The sequence below is a fragment of the Centroberyx affinis genome, unplaced genomic scaffold, assembly GCF_046629955.1.
Source record: "Centroberyx affinis isolate AG114_WGS23_722 - 3 ecotype Tasmania unplaced genomic scaffold, CSIRO-AGI_Caff_v1 ptg002428l_1, whole genome shotgun sequence".
Taxonomy (NCBI): Eukaryota; Metazoa; Chordata; class Actinopteri; order Beryciformes; family Berycidae; genus Centroberyx; species Centroberyx affinis.
Genome location: NW_027280673.1, coordinates 98669 through 116689, shown reverse-complemented (window position 1 = coordinate 116689; position 18021 = coordinate 98669). Strand labels below are relative to the sequence as shown.

General features: G+C 43.6%; 1 protein-coding gene across 1 annotated transcript in view; it reads left to right on the top strand.

Annotated features, from left to right (window-relative positions):
* The first annotated feature begins 2754 nt into the window (after positions 1-2754).
* The window catches only part of ank2a (ankyrin 2a, neuronal), an 87517-nt gene continuing 72250 nt past the window's right edge, over positions 2755-18021 (top strand). The window contains exons 1-7 of the mRNA XM_071533775.1: positions 2755-2880; positions 7317-7418; positions 15011-15109; positions 16198-16296; positions 16463-16561; positions 16777-16962; positions 17447-17470. Coding sequence (XP_071389876.1) covers positions 2755-2880; positions 7317-7418; positions 15011-15109; positions 16198-16296; positions 16463-16561; positions 16777-16962; positions 17447-17470 — 735 coding nt within the window. The remainder of the gene's footprint in view (positions 2881-7316; positions 7419-15010; positions 15110-16197; positions 16297-16462; positions 16562-16776; positions 16963-17446; positions 17471-18021) is intronic.

Sequence of the window (18021 nt, the reverse complement as noted above, 5' to 3'; positions counted from 1 at the left end):
TGAGTGTTTTAAGATTTTTTTGGGGGGCATTTGTTTTATTAGAGAGTTGAAAGTGGAGAAAGACAGGAAAGATTGGGGTAGAGAGAGAGAGATGACATGTAACAAAGGTCCTGGGCCAGATTCAAATCCAGGAAGTCACAGTTAGACTGTACGTGCCTTAAACCACTGAGCCACCAGGACGCCCCGTAAGAACACAGCTTTAACAGTGTTTTAGGATCAGCTAACATGCTGATCAATAAGCTCATAGATTTTGTCTTTTAAATCTGAAACCTGAGCCAGCAAAGCCTTACAAAGCCGAGAAGTAAGCCATGTCAAGAAGATGGCACATGTGAGCACAGACTCACATTTAGCACACTTGCTGTTGTTGTTGTTGGAAGGCTGTATTTAAGAGGCAGTGCTTGGTAATGAACCGTAAGTTGGCCTTAGGTAGATCTAAAAAAAAAAAAAGCAATGTGAAGGTTAGAGGATTTCCAGGTGGAAGAACTAGTCAAAACAAATGTAGTGGCCTTGGTGAGGCAGCCTGGAAAATAACTGATTATTTCTTGAGTACATTTATTGTGATTATATTGTGAATTTCACGATTATGGAATACAGGTGCAGAATTCAGAAGATATTCCAAGAAAATATTTCCTCAAGCCCAAAAAAAAAAGAGATTTTTACAGTCATCATCACTGCATCAATTTTCTATTGTTTCTTGCATTTCCTCTGTTTCACCAGCAGAGAGTGCTAGAAGAGTAGAGCACATCCCAAGAGCTGTTAGTGTATTTCCTCCAACAGCAGGATCATTGTGGAACTGAATGAAGGACCAAGACTGAATGAAGGACCTAGACAATACAAGAGCGCGAAGTGATTCAGTGGCTCTGTCCCACTCATGATTGATAATATGTGTCTGTCACACGGTGTGACCTTGCTAGGATGTTGTTATTGTTGTTGGCTTAGACTGTGGAAACACACATCAGCCAAAATGTGTGAACAGAAATAGAGGTGTGAGAGAGAAAAGTGTGTGTGAGTGTGTGTGTATGTGTGTATGTAGGTATGCAGGCAGTAGTGCTGCTGGCCTGCTGACTGTGGGAGCTGTCCTTAGTGCTGAAATTTCAAACTCTCACACTCTTAGCTGCTGAGACAGAGAGAGACCTTTACACCCCTCTGCTGGTGGTGTAGGCACATACACACACACACACACACACACACACACACACACAAGCTGTCAAATCATATCCTGCCAGCCACCAGTAGCAAAGGTGCAGTGCAGTTGGGATTCAGACCGAACCACTTTCCCCGCATGCAGGGGGTATCCTGTAACATGCAGGTGATTGCAAGTCACTGTTCTCTGCTCCCGGCTCTCTGGTCCCCTATTAGACTGAGTGGAGTGTCCCTCCCTCTCTGCTGCCGCCTCACACAAGGACAGGCTGTACTTCAGTTCGTCCTGCAGACTCTCTCTTCTTCCTCTTTCTCTCCGCTGCCCTTTCTGCTTCCGTTTCCCTCTCATCTTTCATTCTTTTATTCCATCCCTTCCGTCACCCCCTCAACTTTGCTTGATTTATATCCTCTTTCCCATCTGTTCTCTCTCGTTCTCTGTGCACGACCTCACTTTCCCTGTTCCCCTACTCTGCCTTCTCAACCTCTTATTTTGTGTTATTCCTTTCCCCATTCTCCCTCTCTCCTCATCGCCTCCGTCTTCTCCTGCTTTCCCCCTTCTAACCCTCCTCTCTTCATCGCTCCTCATCTTTTCCCCACCTCCCTCTACCTTTCCTCCTCCTCTTGCATCCCTCTCTCCCTGTCATGCAGTGAACAGTGTGGAGTGTGTTTGGACACAGCGGTTGGGAGGGAGTAGCTGTGGCTCTGGCAGTGGGTTGGCTGTTGGCACGCAGCCTCCTTAAACCCCTTACACACTAAACACTCCCCTTTGACTGCTGCTCATGCACACATAAGCATACACATGCATGCACGTGCACACACACACACACACACACACACACAAATGACAAAACGTTTTCCAGCTGCTCCTGTTGGAGTTTTTATGTACATCTGGACTGGGGTCATTCCCTGTGTGTGTGCGTGTGTGTGTGTGTGTGTGTCAGGGAATGTAATGAGTGGATGGGTCCCTCATTCACCTATCCCTTTTCAGTCATCATCCCCCTATCGCTCTCACACACGTAAATGTTTCATTGTGGGATGGTGTGTATGGGTGTGTGGGTCTGTGTGTGTTTTGTGTAGGAATGTGAAAATCCAGTAGCTATTTTCTGACTGGATGTGGAGGAACAAAGGCGGAAGAAGAGGAAGAGAAGAAAATAGGAGGAGAAGAGGAGAGGGGAAGGAGTGAAATAGGAAACATTTTAAAACTGTTTAACTCCACTGTTGATTGGTTTGAGGAGGAAGATCTTTTTTCTTTTCTCAAATTTTTCAAATTTTTTCTTTGATTTTATTTTATTTTTTTCATGGAATCGTCAGTTGAGGACTTTATCAGACTTTGTCAGATGAACTCTGATTGATTGAAGTTGGTTTTTACAAAATTTTCCGGACTACATCAGACTGTGGACCACAGGTTTTCTGCAGTATGCAACTTCATTAGTTCTTAAGTTCTATATTGTGGAACTTTTTTCTGTGTGTGTGTGTGTGTGTGTGTGTGTGTGTGTGTGTGTATGCATGACACAGTGAGTGTTAGTCAAGGATGTATGAATGAATACAGTGTGAGTTAGAAAATTCGGCAGCTAAGAAAACAAGTGGTTGAGACAGAGAGAGAGATTTTAAGTCATGGCCCATGCTGCGGCCCACTTGAAGAAAGCTCGTGAGCTCGAGCATCCACCAGAGTACAGAGCGCTGCAGAAAGCCAGGGAGAGGAGGAGACGGCAGCGCGAGAGAGCCGAGCGCAAGCGGCAGGTAAAACACACACACCCTGTCCTGTCCGGGCTCATACCATGTCCACAAGTGGGAATGTAATTAAGAGGGTAACCGTGTCGCGTATCACGCTTATTACCGCTATAGTCTCATCCACACGTGCACTTACGGGCTTAAGTGTACGTTTACGGGTGAGAGGGCGTTTTGTGTGTGTGTGTGTGTGTGTGTGTGTGTGGAGGGGTGGGCTGGGGGGGGGTCAGTCGTGCAGTTTAAAAGGACAAGGTTGAGCGGGCAATGTGCTGCGGCTGCTGTCCTCTCAGATGATTTATCATGTAGTATGAGAGAGATCATTAGTGAGATGGGGGTATAATAGATGACAGATGTGATGCGGGAAGGGCTCAAGTTCAGTAAGATGTCATATGCTGATGAATGGGGGCAGCATTTTGGTCAAATATGAAATAAAAGAATATGTTTAACACATTTAATGCAATAGAACACTGAAACATATTGTCAGTTAGCTTTAGCAATGGAAAGGCCTACGAATATGTGACAATTCCAGTGTGATTTGAGTTTTTGCTCATTTTATTTTTACATTTTCCATGTTAATTGTAACACTTTTTACATACATGCGCCATACCCCGGTTTCATTCACTCCCATTCAGTTCCAAGCTGCATAGAAAACAACTCTGGGCACTTCTAATTTGGTAAAGGTAATCCATCATTGTGAATGAGAAACCAATAATTGCGTTTTGAGAAGTTGCATTAAAACGCTAATATCAGGCTAGAAACTTTTACATTTTGAAAGAAGTTCTGCTCACCGTTTCATATTGATGTGCACATTCGGGAACACCACAAGAGCCGAGATAAGATAAGACATGAGGAGGCATCTTACTTCTGCTGTCTGATTTCTGCATTTTCCTCGCCAAAATAAAAGTTTCAACCAGTAGCATATGTTCTCTGCAGCTACGTTAGGACCCGAATTCTGTCAATCACAACCCATTCAAGCCAACAGACAAACCAAAGCAAAACGCTTCTGCTAGCTATAGTCTGAAAAATTAAATGGAAAATAAAACATGATGATTTTACATGATTAAGGCTTAAAAGTGGCGCCCTCATCTTTACTGGAAATACCTCTTAATAGACCGCATTCATTTACAAAACAACGAAGAGGGAGAGATAGCAAATATTTATAAAAGCACTGGAAAACTATAGTAATGCAAAATGGAAAAAGGGCAAGCAGGAAATGAGCAAAAACTCCAATCACGCTGAAATTGTCCTTTAAGTGGCCTAATTTATCTATGTTCCTAGCTGCTAATGGGATGTTTATGATACTGAGTAGAGTGTTTGTGATTTTCCTCCAGTGCAGGCATAGACTTGGACAGTAATAATCCAGGATCCTCCATTACACAACTGGCTGCATGTCAATCTACACAGATCCTGCAGGGATTATAGCTGGTGCTTTATCAATCCAATCTCTGTATGGGTTGTATTTTAGGCAGACAGGCAGACCAACAGGCAGTGAAAAGACAGTCAGAAAAGACAGACACACACTGTCTAGCACACATATTGATCATTTTGGTCACTTGGCTGTAGCTACACATACCAGAAATACAAGCACACAGTTGTCTCTGGACATCTGTTTTAACAATCATGGTAATGACGCTCATACATCACAGGTTTGTAACTTGACAGACTCTTTCAAGCCTTCTAGCCTCTAGTATTTTGGAGTGGACCTTCACTAATACTTGACATTTCTGACAGGAGAGCTAGAAGAATTCCAAATACGCCTTATTCCCAGACTGTCTAAGATGATTTTTCAGTGAAGTTGGTTACATCTGTATTAATATTCTGATATTATTTGGTATACTCTAGTATTCTTATCAGAAGTGGATGCGTGTAAGCTTCATATCCCATTTACAATAGCCGGTATAAGCTCATATCTTGATTATTGGAAGCCCAAATATGATAGCTGGGATTATGATATTAGGATACTGAGGCATGTGAATACATTATTCTGTATACTGTTGGTTTTTGCGGTCTGTTTTAGTTCTGTTTCCATGGCAGAATCCAAGGAGACATATATAAACACCTTATCCAAAAATGTCAACTAGTATCTGGGATGCTCTTTGCAATTCTGGCAATAATGGCATATTCTCAAGTTCAACCCTAACAGGTGAAAGGTCACAAAGTTTCTTTCATTCTGTCTACTGATCTTGCATCAGATGTGTTTTGCCCTAATGATGAACAATGGGCGTGTAAGACTGTAAGTTACTGTAATCTGATCTGAGTTCTGTGTTGAGGCTCAGCTTCCACCTCTACACCCTGACCCTCGGCATTCCTGGAGAGCACTGCAGGCCATGCGGTCTCCGGCCCGACTCGCACCCAGCTGTCATGCACCCCACCCTGGGCACACACGGCAAGGGGCTAGGGGCCTGTCGGAAGAAAGGGTCTGGTGGCCCGGTGGGGTAAAAATAGCCAGTGCGGGAGAGGCCTGAACTGGCGGTGTTGGCAAAGTGTTTACGGCTGCAGTTGTTATTCCCACAGAGAGAGGGAGAGAGAGAGAGAGAGAGAGAGAGAGAGGGAGAGAGGGAGAGGGAGACAGAGGAGAGGAAAGTTAGAGGAAGAGCAGGCGGGACCGGGCCTTGGGTAGACTTGGCTCACACGCATAGACTGAGCCAGAGGTACCCAACGCTGGGGAAGGTGGGGTTTTGGCGGGGCAAGGGATCAGAGGGGACAGAGAGAGGATAGAGTGGTGACAGTGGTAGAGGGAGAAATTTGGCTTGAAATGAATCAAGTATGAACAGAAGACATGCAAGACGGGTTTAATGGGTGTTTTCAAGGAGTGATGCAGGTTTGACGTGAGACAGAATTCCATAGCACAGGCCTTTACCTAAGGACAAGGTCTGGATTTGCGAATTGAGAAACTACCAAGATTGGACTCTGGTGGAGAGAGTCAACCAGAATTTGAGTGAGCCAAGAAAAGCCACAATTTTCAGGGGGACGGAAAAGTTCTTGATTTGTTTGGCTGGTAACCATGGGCAACGCTGCAATGTGTAAGGCCTGTGGCTCGGATAAGCCTTTAAAGACCATTGGGAGCGACACAGATTTAAACCGACAATCTGACTACTACGGGGCCGCTGACTCTGGATCTGAAATTGATGATGCACTGGTAAGAGTTGGAGAGTGGGAGAGAGAGAGAGAGAGAGAGAGAGATGCTTCATCAGCTGTTCTAATAATTTCTTGATGGACTTTCAGCTTTTTTTGTTTACTGTGACTTATGTTGCATGCTTTAAGTGTCCTCCCTTCAATACCAGATGATGTACTGATGTCTTTGTTGCTAGGAACATGTGTGTTTGTGTGTGTGGTGACATCTCATGCGAGGGGTTTGACCCTTGACCCCAGACAGGGGCGGGGCCTCATCCCAAACATGCCGCTGGGAGGTTGAATCTGCTGACCTCGTGAGTTAACACTCAGCGGTGTCTGACTGGCACGTCCCTGTCTTAACCCCACTAATAAGAGGTTAAAATCTTGTCAACACACTCTCAACTCAATACAGTCAGTCCTCAGCAGGGGTAAAGTGGCATTGAGTTAGCACAACCTGAATAGCAAAAGCTCATTTTAATTATCACTAAACCCTAATCCAAATATTAGCTAACTATAACACTTGCCGCTCAATGGTAACCCTATAGGAGAGATATTTCTAGTTACAGTTATGAGTTATGTTACATGGTGAGGAAGACTCGTTCTTCTGTTACATCTGCACAGAAACTAGGTTGATATTTTAGAGGGGCACATGTTACACTGTTACACTGTTACACTGGCGACACATGGTCCTGTCATGATGAATATCATAAATGTAGCTTTGATATTACAAAACATAGTCCTATGTATACCGTGTTCAAGTGTGTGTGATTGTTTGTGTGTGTGTGTGTGTGTCGCAGCTGTCTCCTTTCTTTGTAGTCTGGGCGTCTGGTAGTTAAATTTAGAATACTCAGACCAAGTATTGATAAGAGCGGGACATCCGGCTCTCATAAAACACTCTCTGACCACTCTGTCTACCAACTGCCATCCTATCCACCATATTACATGAAATTGCTCCTCTTCCCACCATCCACAGCAATAACAAGTTATTTACATGCATCTAGTTGAATTGATTTGAATTTGTGACTGACGGGTTAGAATTCAGATATTTGGGGAAATGTAAACCTGTATTACTTTTCCCTCAGCTCTCATGTCTACTTGTAAAACGAACTAAAATAAGATAAGAATATACGTGAAATGTTTTTAGTTGATGTGCAGGGTAAGAAAGAGAATGAACCTTTAAGTTAGTTGAGGATGTATTGAAAAATAATATAGCCTAAATACATTTTTAAAATAATTTTGTATCACACAGTACCACCTCTGCAACTGAAACTAAACAAAAACAAAGTGCTTGTATTTCTGTCGCTAATGCCCCCCTTCTCTCTTCATCTCTCCAGTCGGACAGTAACACCAGTTTCCTGCGGGCTGCCAGGGCAGGGAACATTGACAAAGTCCTAGAGTTCCTGAAAGGTGGAGTAGACATCAGCACCTGTAACCAGGTAAGGACTCCTTACTACTCTCACTGACGCTGCTTCTATTGTCCCATGACATTTCCATTTCTGCTGTTGTGTATGATGCACACTGTTATTTTGGAAGGCTTTGTAGACTGAATTTCCCACAGGACAAAAAATTGTATTCTATTGCGTTGTATTGCAATTTTCAACTCAAATGTTTGTCTCTTTTACTTTTTCTTCCCTCTAGATCTTCATATCACAATGTAGTGTAATGAAATGTGAAATGTACACATTTATGTATATGTATAGAGGTTTATTTGTACATTTAGCCAAGGCACATTTCCTTGTTAATGTGGGGGGGAAATGCTCAGCACCTTGACGAGAGGTTCTGTTACAATCTGCTCTGCATAGCGCTGTAGCACCTGGGGTTTTTTGATGAAAACTTGATTCAGATTAGGATATAGTTAGTGTTTGTTGATGTAGTCGAGCCTCATTAACATGCTATTGGCCTTTCTATGGTTGATTGTGAACACACAGCCATGTCTTATATATACAGTGCACACCACTTGCCAGATAACCACGGTTTATGCTACAGTATTGCATTCTGTCTATACAGTGTGCCAGAATACTGAATGTAAGTATCAGACTGGACTATTTGATCTCCATTTTAATCGCACAGATGACGGCTCTGATGCTGACTCTATTTAGAACAGTGGTGGCTTTCTGGCAAATTGCAAATACCCACAAGAGGACATGGTCGCTAAGAGTTGGGGAGATTACATCAGTGTAGAGCAAGATAGGGATGTAATTCTAGCTGGATGTGATGATAATGTCTTCTCCAGCATCTTTCTTCTAAACAAAGTAGTGTTTATTTAGAGTCATGACAAGCCTGTCTTCTTGTTGCCTGCTACTCAAACTCTAAAGAAACATTGCTGCTGCAACAGATAACGGCAAAGAGCAGATTTAGCTGAAAGTCCAAAAACTGTAATCTCAAGTCCCGTTGTTCGATTACACCCACTGTCAAGCTGGCCAGTGCTGTTTGATGGGCTGGCTAATGTTTGTTAAGTAGCTCCTTATGCGATGGCCTTATATTTGCCCTCACATGTACTTTGACCTGTTTCTCACAAGTTATTTAGTTTAGTTTTAACTCATAAGTCATAAGTTTTTAATCTCTTATATAACATGGGCAGGGCTTTTTGTCATAATAACTGCTCAAAGGGATCTTCGCACCATGGAGCAAAGCTTATTGCACGATTTGAAAAACATTGTTTGTGTGTTCACACGTAGCTTGACACACACGTGCTGTCTTGCACGCACACACACACACACACACACACACACACACACACACACACACACACATATTTTTCCAGTCACACACAGATGATTACACACTTGTGTTCATTTATGAAAAGCCAGCAGTGGGGATTTCTTTTGTAATGCCTGATGCTGTTATTTGGTGTTGACCGAGTAGCAGCTTAGGGTAATCAAGCAGCTGTAGAGCCGAGGTTTTAACGCTGAACTGAGCTGCTCCCATGGATACAGCTGCTATCATGTGATTTTATGTTCACGTTTACCTTTATACATATGTTTCCTTATTTTGGCATTTATCTTATTTCAAAAACAAAAACCCTAGCTTTTAACCCTTTCACATTTCAATGCAGCAGCTAAATATATAGTTTCACTACAGTCTGCTTCTCTGTTGAAGTTGTCTCTGAAGGCAGTTTTAGAGCTGTACTGAATATGATACATCTGGCCCGGCGTTGGCACATCAGTGAAGTTTCCCTGAGATCCACTGTTAATGGTTCATTGAGGCACATACCGGCCGACGTACAGCGCGTATACTGACCGTGTGGAGGCTAGGCTAGCATCACAGAAGTAGGCCGGAGCTGTCAACTGGTCTGTGTGTCAAACTTGCTGAATCCTCCCTAGCTCTGCTGTGTCACAGCGGCATCACCCTAATGAGCTAGGTCAGCGCATACCTACACCGCGAACCCCCCCTCCCCTCCCCACCCCAACATCACGACCACCCTCCTGGCCGCCAGTACCCCGCCTTCCTTCCCCTCCACCACACCCCCTATCCCACCCCTGGCCCCCCTTATCTCCTCCAATCTCAGCTGCTGTATTTGCGCAATGGTCCATCTCTCCCTGACAGCTGTTCTCACCCCCCTCCCCCCACCCCCCCCCACCCCCTCTTCAGCCCTCACCCACATTCCACTGAGGAGAAAGGGGGGTCGGAGGTAGGGGGGTCGGTGGGTGGTAGAAGAGGGGGGGTCAAACAACTTCCCACTAGAGCCATGTACACCCCCACACCCCCTATCCCCTGACCCTCTCTGTCAATATGATTTACAGAAGTCACAAGGTATCTTAAAGGAGGATGGGTGGTGGGGGATTAAGAGGGATTATTATGTGACTGTGTGTGTGTGTGTGTGCATGTGTGTGTGCGTGCTCCTCATACGCCCCACTGTCTCCTTGCAGTCAGCCTTTTGTGACTCTCCAACAGTTTAACAGCAGCTATTTATACACTGGGCCCTGATTGGCTAGGAGACAGGAAGTGGCAGCTTCCCACCCAAACCTCTACTATTTGTTTTCATGGGCACCATGGGCTTTGTTTTGTGCTCCAGCAGTGAGGCCTGACTAAATTCAGTGGCAGTGATTGTTGACACTCACTCACACAAACACACACACACACACACACACCCTCCTCCTCCCTGCAACAGGAGAGCCCTGGCGTTCAAATCTATCAGGTGATCACATCTGTCAGGTGACTGCAAATGAGTGTGACATTTTCGTAATGTCCCAGTGCTAAATATCACTTTGTGTGTGTGTGTGTGTGTGTGTGTGTGTATGTGTGAGAGAGAGAGTGAAGGCCAATATAAAACAGCACATCTGATTCCTGTTAAGGAGTCACAAGAGACAAACAAACACCAATCTGCTCATATGGCTTCACCTTTCACCTTTAGTTGTTTGTTTGGCTTTGCATGACTTGATGGACGGGGCTTTGTTTATGAAGGAGGGAAGTGTCCTTGTCTTTGAAGCAACAATTTTTCATTGTTGTCCTTGTTGACAGAGTAATCCTCCAACAGGTGTGTGTGTGGTGTGTGTGTTTTTGAGTATCTGTGCATACGTGCATAGATGTACGCACAAACATACTTACATACATACTTACATGCATACATACATGCACCCACACACTCTCACTTCCCCAGGCACAGGTTGGCTGTTTGTTTGGCTGTGGTTCAGACAGAGATATCATGTGATACTTTATCAAGCACTTTTATTTTCAGACTGCCATACTGTCATGGTCATGGGTTTAAGGCTCCGCTATCACATCTTCATTTAAAACTTGTTACAGCTAGCCAACATACTTAGACTCTATGGAAAGGGGACGTCATTAGCCTCATGTTTGAGATGATCTAGAGGAAGGACAACTAGGGTGTGGTCAAACTAAAGGAAACATCATCATTTCTTTCTTGAGGAGTGGCTTCTTCCAACAAAACACAACAGGCAGTGGTTTGACCAGCCTCACAGCGACGTTATACAGATATGATGCCCTTTCAGCATTAATGAGATTTCAAGGATTTCTGGAGTAGGATTTGAGATGCCATTTTCAACAGCCATCCCAACGAGAGAAGGCCCAGATAATCACTCAAAAGTATTACGTTACCACTGATTGGCATCACAATGGCTCTCACGGAAATGAGTGGACCAGAATCATGTGGGAGAAAAAGCAACCCACACAATTACAGAACCATTAACTCCATACCCAGTACTTTAAGCATTGTAGTCTATAGAGTCAGATCTCTGTTGAGTATCACACTAAGTAAATCGCTTATGTTCAAATCTAAAAAGTGCAGTCTGGTTAATTGGCAGTGGGAATCAATTTATCTGCAGTGATTTAACTTTAATATTATGCAACAGCATATGTTCCCATTTAATCTCCAAGTACACATTGGATCTATGTAACCCAACCTGCAACAGCAGGTTCACTGGGGAATACCACCCTATATATATATATATACATATACAGTATAAACAGTATATACAGTATATACAGTATATAAAAAAATGTTTTGCACCATAATGCACCAAATATTAGTTGTTGTTTTTCCAGTAATGTTATCAAATCTGATCCAGGAAATTTATCCTAAAATTAAAAATGTAAAAGTAATATATATAGAATATCAGCAGCAAATCCTTAGTACTCTGAGTAGTTTTTATATTTTCTGATTTAGTCAAGCTGGGTAAGTGGAAGACACCAGGAGGCATTGGAACTGCACACAGAAATGTTTAAATTCAGTAGCATTGGTCTTGACGGTGTGTTCATTCATAACTCAAATGCCAGAACCTAGAAAGCAGCAACAGGGTGGCGAGGGCCAGAATCAGGCGCCAAGGGCAAAAGACTGTCCAAGTCAGGACAGGAGAGGGAAAGAGAGATACACTGCCTGTCTGCCAAACCCAGAGTCAAGCTATCCATCTCTATTTCATGGATTTAATGAATGAGACAAGTGTCCCTTCTTGACAGATAGGAAATGGCAATCTCACACATTACCGTTATCAAAGAAAACTTTAATGTATAGTTTGGTGAGCACGATTGTTTACTATATCATACCATATTTTGAGTATGTACTTTTTTAAAATTGACAGTCCCAATTAAAATCAAACCTCTTAACGCCCATGCTACACAATGTAATTGCTGGATAATCAATATCATATAATCATCATCCATGTTTTTGTCTGTTAATAATATGAGTTGTGCTCTGTTCTGTGTGGAATCACAGTGGGAAGGAGGGATCGCTGCAGTCACTTTGAAACAGCAGAACTCAGAAGTCCATCTTGTTCCTATTACATTACATGTGTTTCTTTGTGTGTATGTGTGTGTGCTTGTGTGTGTGAGAGAGAGCGTGTATATGTGTGCGTGTGCATGTGCATGTCTGTTTCTGTCCCACATCCTCACAATAAAAGTCCAGACTTATCCTCCTCTAATCTACCCACATGTTAATCCTTAGTGAGTGATATTACTCTTTAATCTGCACGCATTTATTTCCCCTCTTTATTCTGACCCCCGGACATTCATCCCATATGACACTTGGGCCTATAAAACAACGAAAAACATGACCATTTATTACCGTGTATGGTTATAACGAAGGTCAGAGGTCGTAGCGGTGTTAATACTGCGTTGGACGCACATCAGTGTCACTCCCGCCAGGCAAAGCTGCATACTGCCAGGGATCACTGTGCTTGGCTGAATGTCCATTAGCTAAATGAATCTTTCACTTACAGTTCAGAGAGAAAGGAGATTTAGATCAGGTTGTGTGTGTGTGTGTGTGTGTGTGTGTGTGCGTGCGTGCGTGTGTGTGTGTGTGTGTCTGTTGTGGGTTTTGCTTGCCTGTCATGGAATACATAACGGTTGAAATGTGATTGAAACACTGTAATTAGATTGCGTAATTCTTGCTGTGTCAGGAAGGCCACCATTTCAGAATTGATGCTCAATCCCTGCTGATCAAAGAACAGATCACTATAATAGAATAGAATAGCATAGAATAGAATACCACTTCCTGTGGACCCACTACTGGATTTAACTCAGTAGAAACCACTCCCATTACCTGGTGACAATGATGCAATGCACAGAAAGACAAGGTGTGTGTGTGTGTGTGTGTGCGTGTGTGTGTGTGTGTGTGTGTGTGTGTGTGTGTGTGTGTGTGTGTGACTCAGATAATCATTACTTACAGTAAGAGTCTATTGGGAATGCCACATGGAAAGCCAACAAATTGACTTTTCAAGTGCAAGGCTGATGGATTATAAGAAGACATTTCAGAGTGGTGGTTCATCAGATGATTTGCTGACACAGATTCGGTCAGGATAACTTCAGTATTACTGCAGGAGGGCCTTATGTGCTGTGTAAGCTTTCTTTCTAGGAGACCTATTATGGCTTGCTAATAGCTTCCCTGCCCCCCAGACAAAAAATGAACATACAGTAATACCTTTTTAAAATTTCCAGCTTATTGAGAGGCTGAGTAGAAGCTTCTTGCATACAGACAATCGACAATTATGTCAGGAGACACGATGATGGCTTATATAAACACATTGATCAGACTCATTTTGACCCTTTTAAAGCCATACCACTCCTTCTGTGGTGCCACACATTCACATACATACTTTGGCCTCTGAGGAATGCCCCCTTTTTCTTTTTTTGAAAGGTTGACATTTTCAACAGCTTCTAAATATGAGAGTATCCATGTTTGTGTGTGTATGGGTGTCCTACATACCCTCTATGACTGTGCAGAAACATGACACCCCCATGGCTGTTTGGCATTTGGCGATTCACCGACTGTGTGTGTGTGTACGTGCATTTGTTCACATAATGAGTGTGTGTGTGTGATGAGGCCCCTGTGTGTAAGGGGAAGGAAGGGGGGCAATGACGGAGGTGCTACCAACACAGCGGCTCCTCTCTTTACCTCAGTGCCAAGAGAGCCTCCAGAGCCAGGAGGCACATCTCCTCTCTCTAACCCAACTGACAGAGCCTGCCGGGGGGGAAGAAAGAGGCGGACGGACCTTTTCATCCAGAAGTCTGGATCCAAACCGGTGGGAAGCAGAGGATCGGTGATTGATCCGCGGGGCTCCATCACTTGTAAACCCAGTTTGGAGTATCGTACCAGAGGTCAAGAGATAGAAGAGAGCGAAGACTTAAAGAAAGGAGAGAACACACAGAAAAGAAATAAGACAGAGAAAGACTGACTATTGGTTTGAAGAAAGGAACAGTGAACTTGAGGGGCAGAAGGGAGGGCAGGATTTGAAATCCTGCCCTTGCTGGCACATTTCACAGGGATACTTTGCGCAGAATGGAGGAAGAGGAGGATGAGGTGAAGCATTCTTGCGTTTGTGTGTGTATATCTGTGTCAGAGGAAATGGGAGTGTGTGTTTAATACATTAGTTGCGTTGAGATTGTCTTCCATAGTGAAACATTTGGATCATTATACCATGCACTCCTCCTCATGTTCCGGTGCCAGTCTCCAGTTGTACTTGATGGATCATAGTCCTCTGATGTAATGCTCACATCAAACCTTCCTTTCCTGCCTCAGGGAAAAGCAACCGTGTCTTCTTTGACTCACACACTGGCTCTTGTGTTCTTGAATGTTGATCTCCCAAAGCATTTCTGGGAATAAGCACCTCTTTGCATTTTCTTGTTATTCACATTTTTCTACAACAGTAAAGCATCCCACAGTCATTTATTTATCCCCATTTAATATAGATTTTATGGTTGTGCATAAGAGTTGTGTAAAAACTACTTTAACTACAAATATCTGGTAAAACATACCTTACATTGATTTATTTCTGTGTGGCAATGAACTGATGATCTGATTCTCTAAGTTTGGAAGAATATTTTTGAGTTTTCCCACCAGAGTTGATTAATACATTTACATATCTGATGTCTTAATATTGACCGCTTGCTTAAATATGTATTCCACCTCTTGCAATGTGATGCAGGTGTCTATATCGCTCATACTAAGAGGCATACTGTATATATATAACACTAACGAATGTTCTTAATTCCCCAAACTCCAGTCAGTTGTACAATAATTTTATCACCACATTTGTTTTCTAAGAGTCTTACCTTCATGTCTGTTTTTCCCCAGAACGGTCTGAACGCGCTGCATCTGGCAGCTAAAGAGGGCCACGAGGAGCTAGTGGAGGAGCTGTTGGAGAGAGGAGCACCCGTTGACTCAGCCACCAAGGTACACATCACACATTGACATTTTGTTTTGTTTCATATTGAGTGCATTATTTTTGTATTCAGATATGAACATAAATGCTAGCCTTTATTGCATTTTCATGCCAAAAAAAAAAAAAAGAAAAAAAAAACGCCCCATAAAATGTAACTGTAACCTGCATAGCTTGGGTAAATACGTACTCAAGACACACCCACTTATTGACTTCCCACCTTTGCTCTTTAGCAGAGCATGAAGGAGTAGAGGTGACTTGGAAAAAGAGGAATGGAGGGAGGAAGGAAGAAGGGTGACAGCTGGGAGACGGGGAGAGAGAGAGAGAGAGAGAGAGCGAGAGTATCAGTATTACAGTGCAGTGTAAATCACTGCATGGAATCCCACTGTCCCTGAAAGTATGAAACTTGAGCTGAGAGGGTGATGGTAGTGGTGCATATGGAGGTGAATTAACAGGGTGAAAGACACATATAAATGGTTTAACTTTGCAACTTCACATATCCATAACAATCAGCTTGTGTTATACAAAGAGAATGTAACATAATGCCATCTCAATTGCTCCAAAAGAAGTCGCATTGCCAGTGAGGATTCTGGATTATGTCATGATTCAGTATTGTATCTTCAGTGGGAGAGAGAGGGAGGAGGGAGAGAGAGGGAGGGAGGAGGGAGAGAGAGTGAGGGCTTGGCTGCTTGTTACCTGACTCTGTGGATGTCTTATGTGTCAGTCTTAGCAGCCAGCAACAGTAAACAACCAGCAAGGAATCTGTCGCCCTCCTGCCCATGTCCACCGCCTTGGATTGACATAAACATAGTCCTAGTCATTAATCAATCAGTAATCTACTCATTCTTGGATTATTGAGAAAAAGCGGGTCAAAAAGATAATCTGTGCATCGCAAATTTGCACATATGGGATGTTAATACAGTATTCTATAGCTGCAGCCTCTGTTCATTAAACTGTTGGAGGTTTCTGTGTCCTCACTTTTGTGTGCTCACATGGATACGCACACACACACACACACACACACACACACACACACACACACACACACACACACACACACACACACTTGGCTGTTAGGCCTGAACCCTGCTTGTCTCTGCAGAAAGGAAATACCGCCCTCCACATCGCCTCATTGGCTGGACAAAGAGAAGTAGCCAGAATCCTGGTGAAGAGAGAAGCAGATGTCAACTCTCAATCACAGGTGAGGATCCTCTTAGGGAACACAAGCTATATTGTATTGAACCATACAAGTGTATTACATCATGACCAGTTGTCTACACCATCCTCTTTAACTCTGTGTGTGTGTGTGTGTGTGTGTGTGTGTGTGTGTGTGTGTGTGTGTGTGTGTGTGTTTGTTGCCTCTATAGAATGGCTTCACTCCGCTTTACATGGCAGCCCAGGAGAATCACTTGGATGTGGTGCGTTACCTGTTGGAAAGTGGAGCCAACCAGAGCATCGCAACAGAGGTATGTGTGTGTGTGTGTGTTTGTGCACAGTATGTGTATATGTTCTCTCATATTATTTGGATTGGGCACATTATACAGCTTTATATACAGTGACATTCACATTTCCCCCTCCTCTCTCGATTTCAATCTTTCACTCTCATTTTCTCACTTTCTGTTTTCCCTTCCTCTCTCTCTCTCTCTCTCTCTCTCTCTCCCTCCCTCCACCTCTCCTCCAGGATGGCTTCACCCCGCTGGCCATCGCTCTCCAGCAGGGCCACAACTCGGTGGTCTCCCTGCTCTTGGAGCACGACACCAAGGGCAAGGTCCGCCTGCCGGCCCTGCACATCGCCGCCCGCAAGGACGACACCAAGTCCGCCGCCCTGCTGCTCCAGAACGACCACAACGCCGACGTCCAGTCCAAGGTGAGGAGGGGAGGGAGGGAGGGGCGGATGGAGGGAGGAGGGCGACATGCAAGAAGGAATGGAGGCCACTATGGAGGGAGGGAAGAAGTAATGCTTGTTTGGAGTGGGGAGGTGGCGGGTATGAAAGGGTGAGAGGGAGGAGGAGGAGCAGAAAGAAGAGAAGGGAAAAGGAAGGAGTGGTAACTTAATTGTTCGAGTGGATCATTTTTCATGTTGATACAGTTTTATTGATTTTTAAAGCTCATCCATTTACCCATATGATAATACTTAGGACAGGGCTTGTATCAGAATGCTTTGTTGTTCGCCTGCCTCTCTGTTTTCTCTCTGTGTATTGTTGCCTTGGAAACTTACCCTGTGTGTTGTTACTCTTGTGGTGAAAAGTCCTTTCCTTAACAACCCAACCACCTATTCCCCCCCCCTCCCCCCTCTCTCTCTTTCTCCCTCTCTCTCTCTCTCTCTCTCTCTCTCTATGCGTCCTAACCAGATGATGGTCAATAGAACCACGGAGGTATACAGACCGATTGTACTCATCACTTCTTTTTTAATTCCTCCTTTATCACTTCTGACCATCTCTTTCAGCTCTTTAAGTTTTGATCTTTGATCTTTGAGCTTATGGAATACTGCATGCCAGAATTACGTACCACTAATATGGCATTGGTCTTTGTGTGCGTGATGCAGACGTGCATCTGACAACGCTGTACTGTACACTCCTGCATGGCTGACAGTGAAACACACTGTGTTGTATAGATAGTTCCCTGTGAATGTTAGTTTATTGTTTTTTTTGATAGATTATTATCTGTTTTACACTTCTTTATTTCTCTTTTTTACTTTTAAAATGAGTGAATCATTCTTTAAAATGTAAATGACATTTCAGTTTTTCATACTTAAATTGTAATGACTCAAACACTGACAGCATTCAAATATAGAAGCTGTTAGTTTTTCATTTCTTTACCTAGGCTCTCTTTCTCTACATCGCCCACAGCATGTGTGCTCCTAAGCACATTCATGTCGTTGTTTTTCCTTTCTGAAACACATTGTCTGCTCGATCTTTAAGTTAAC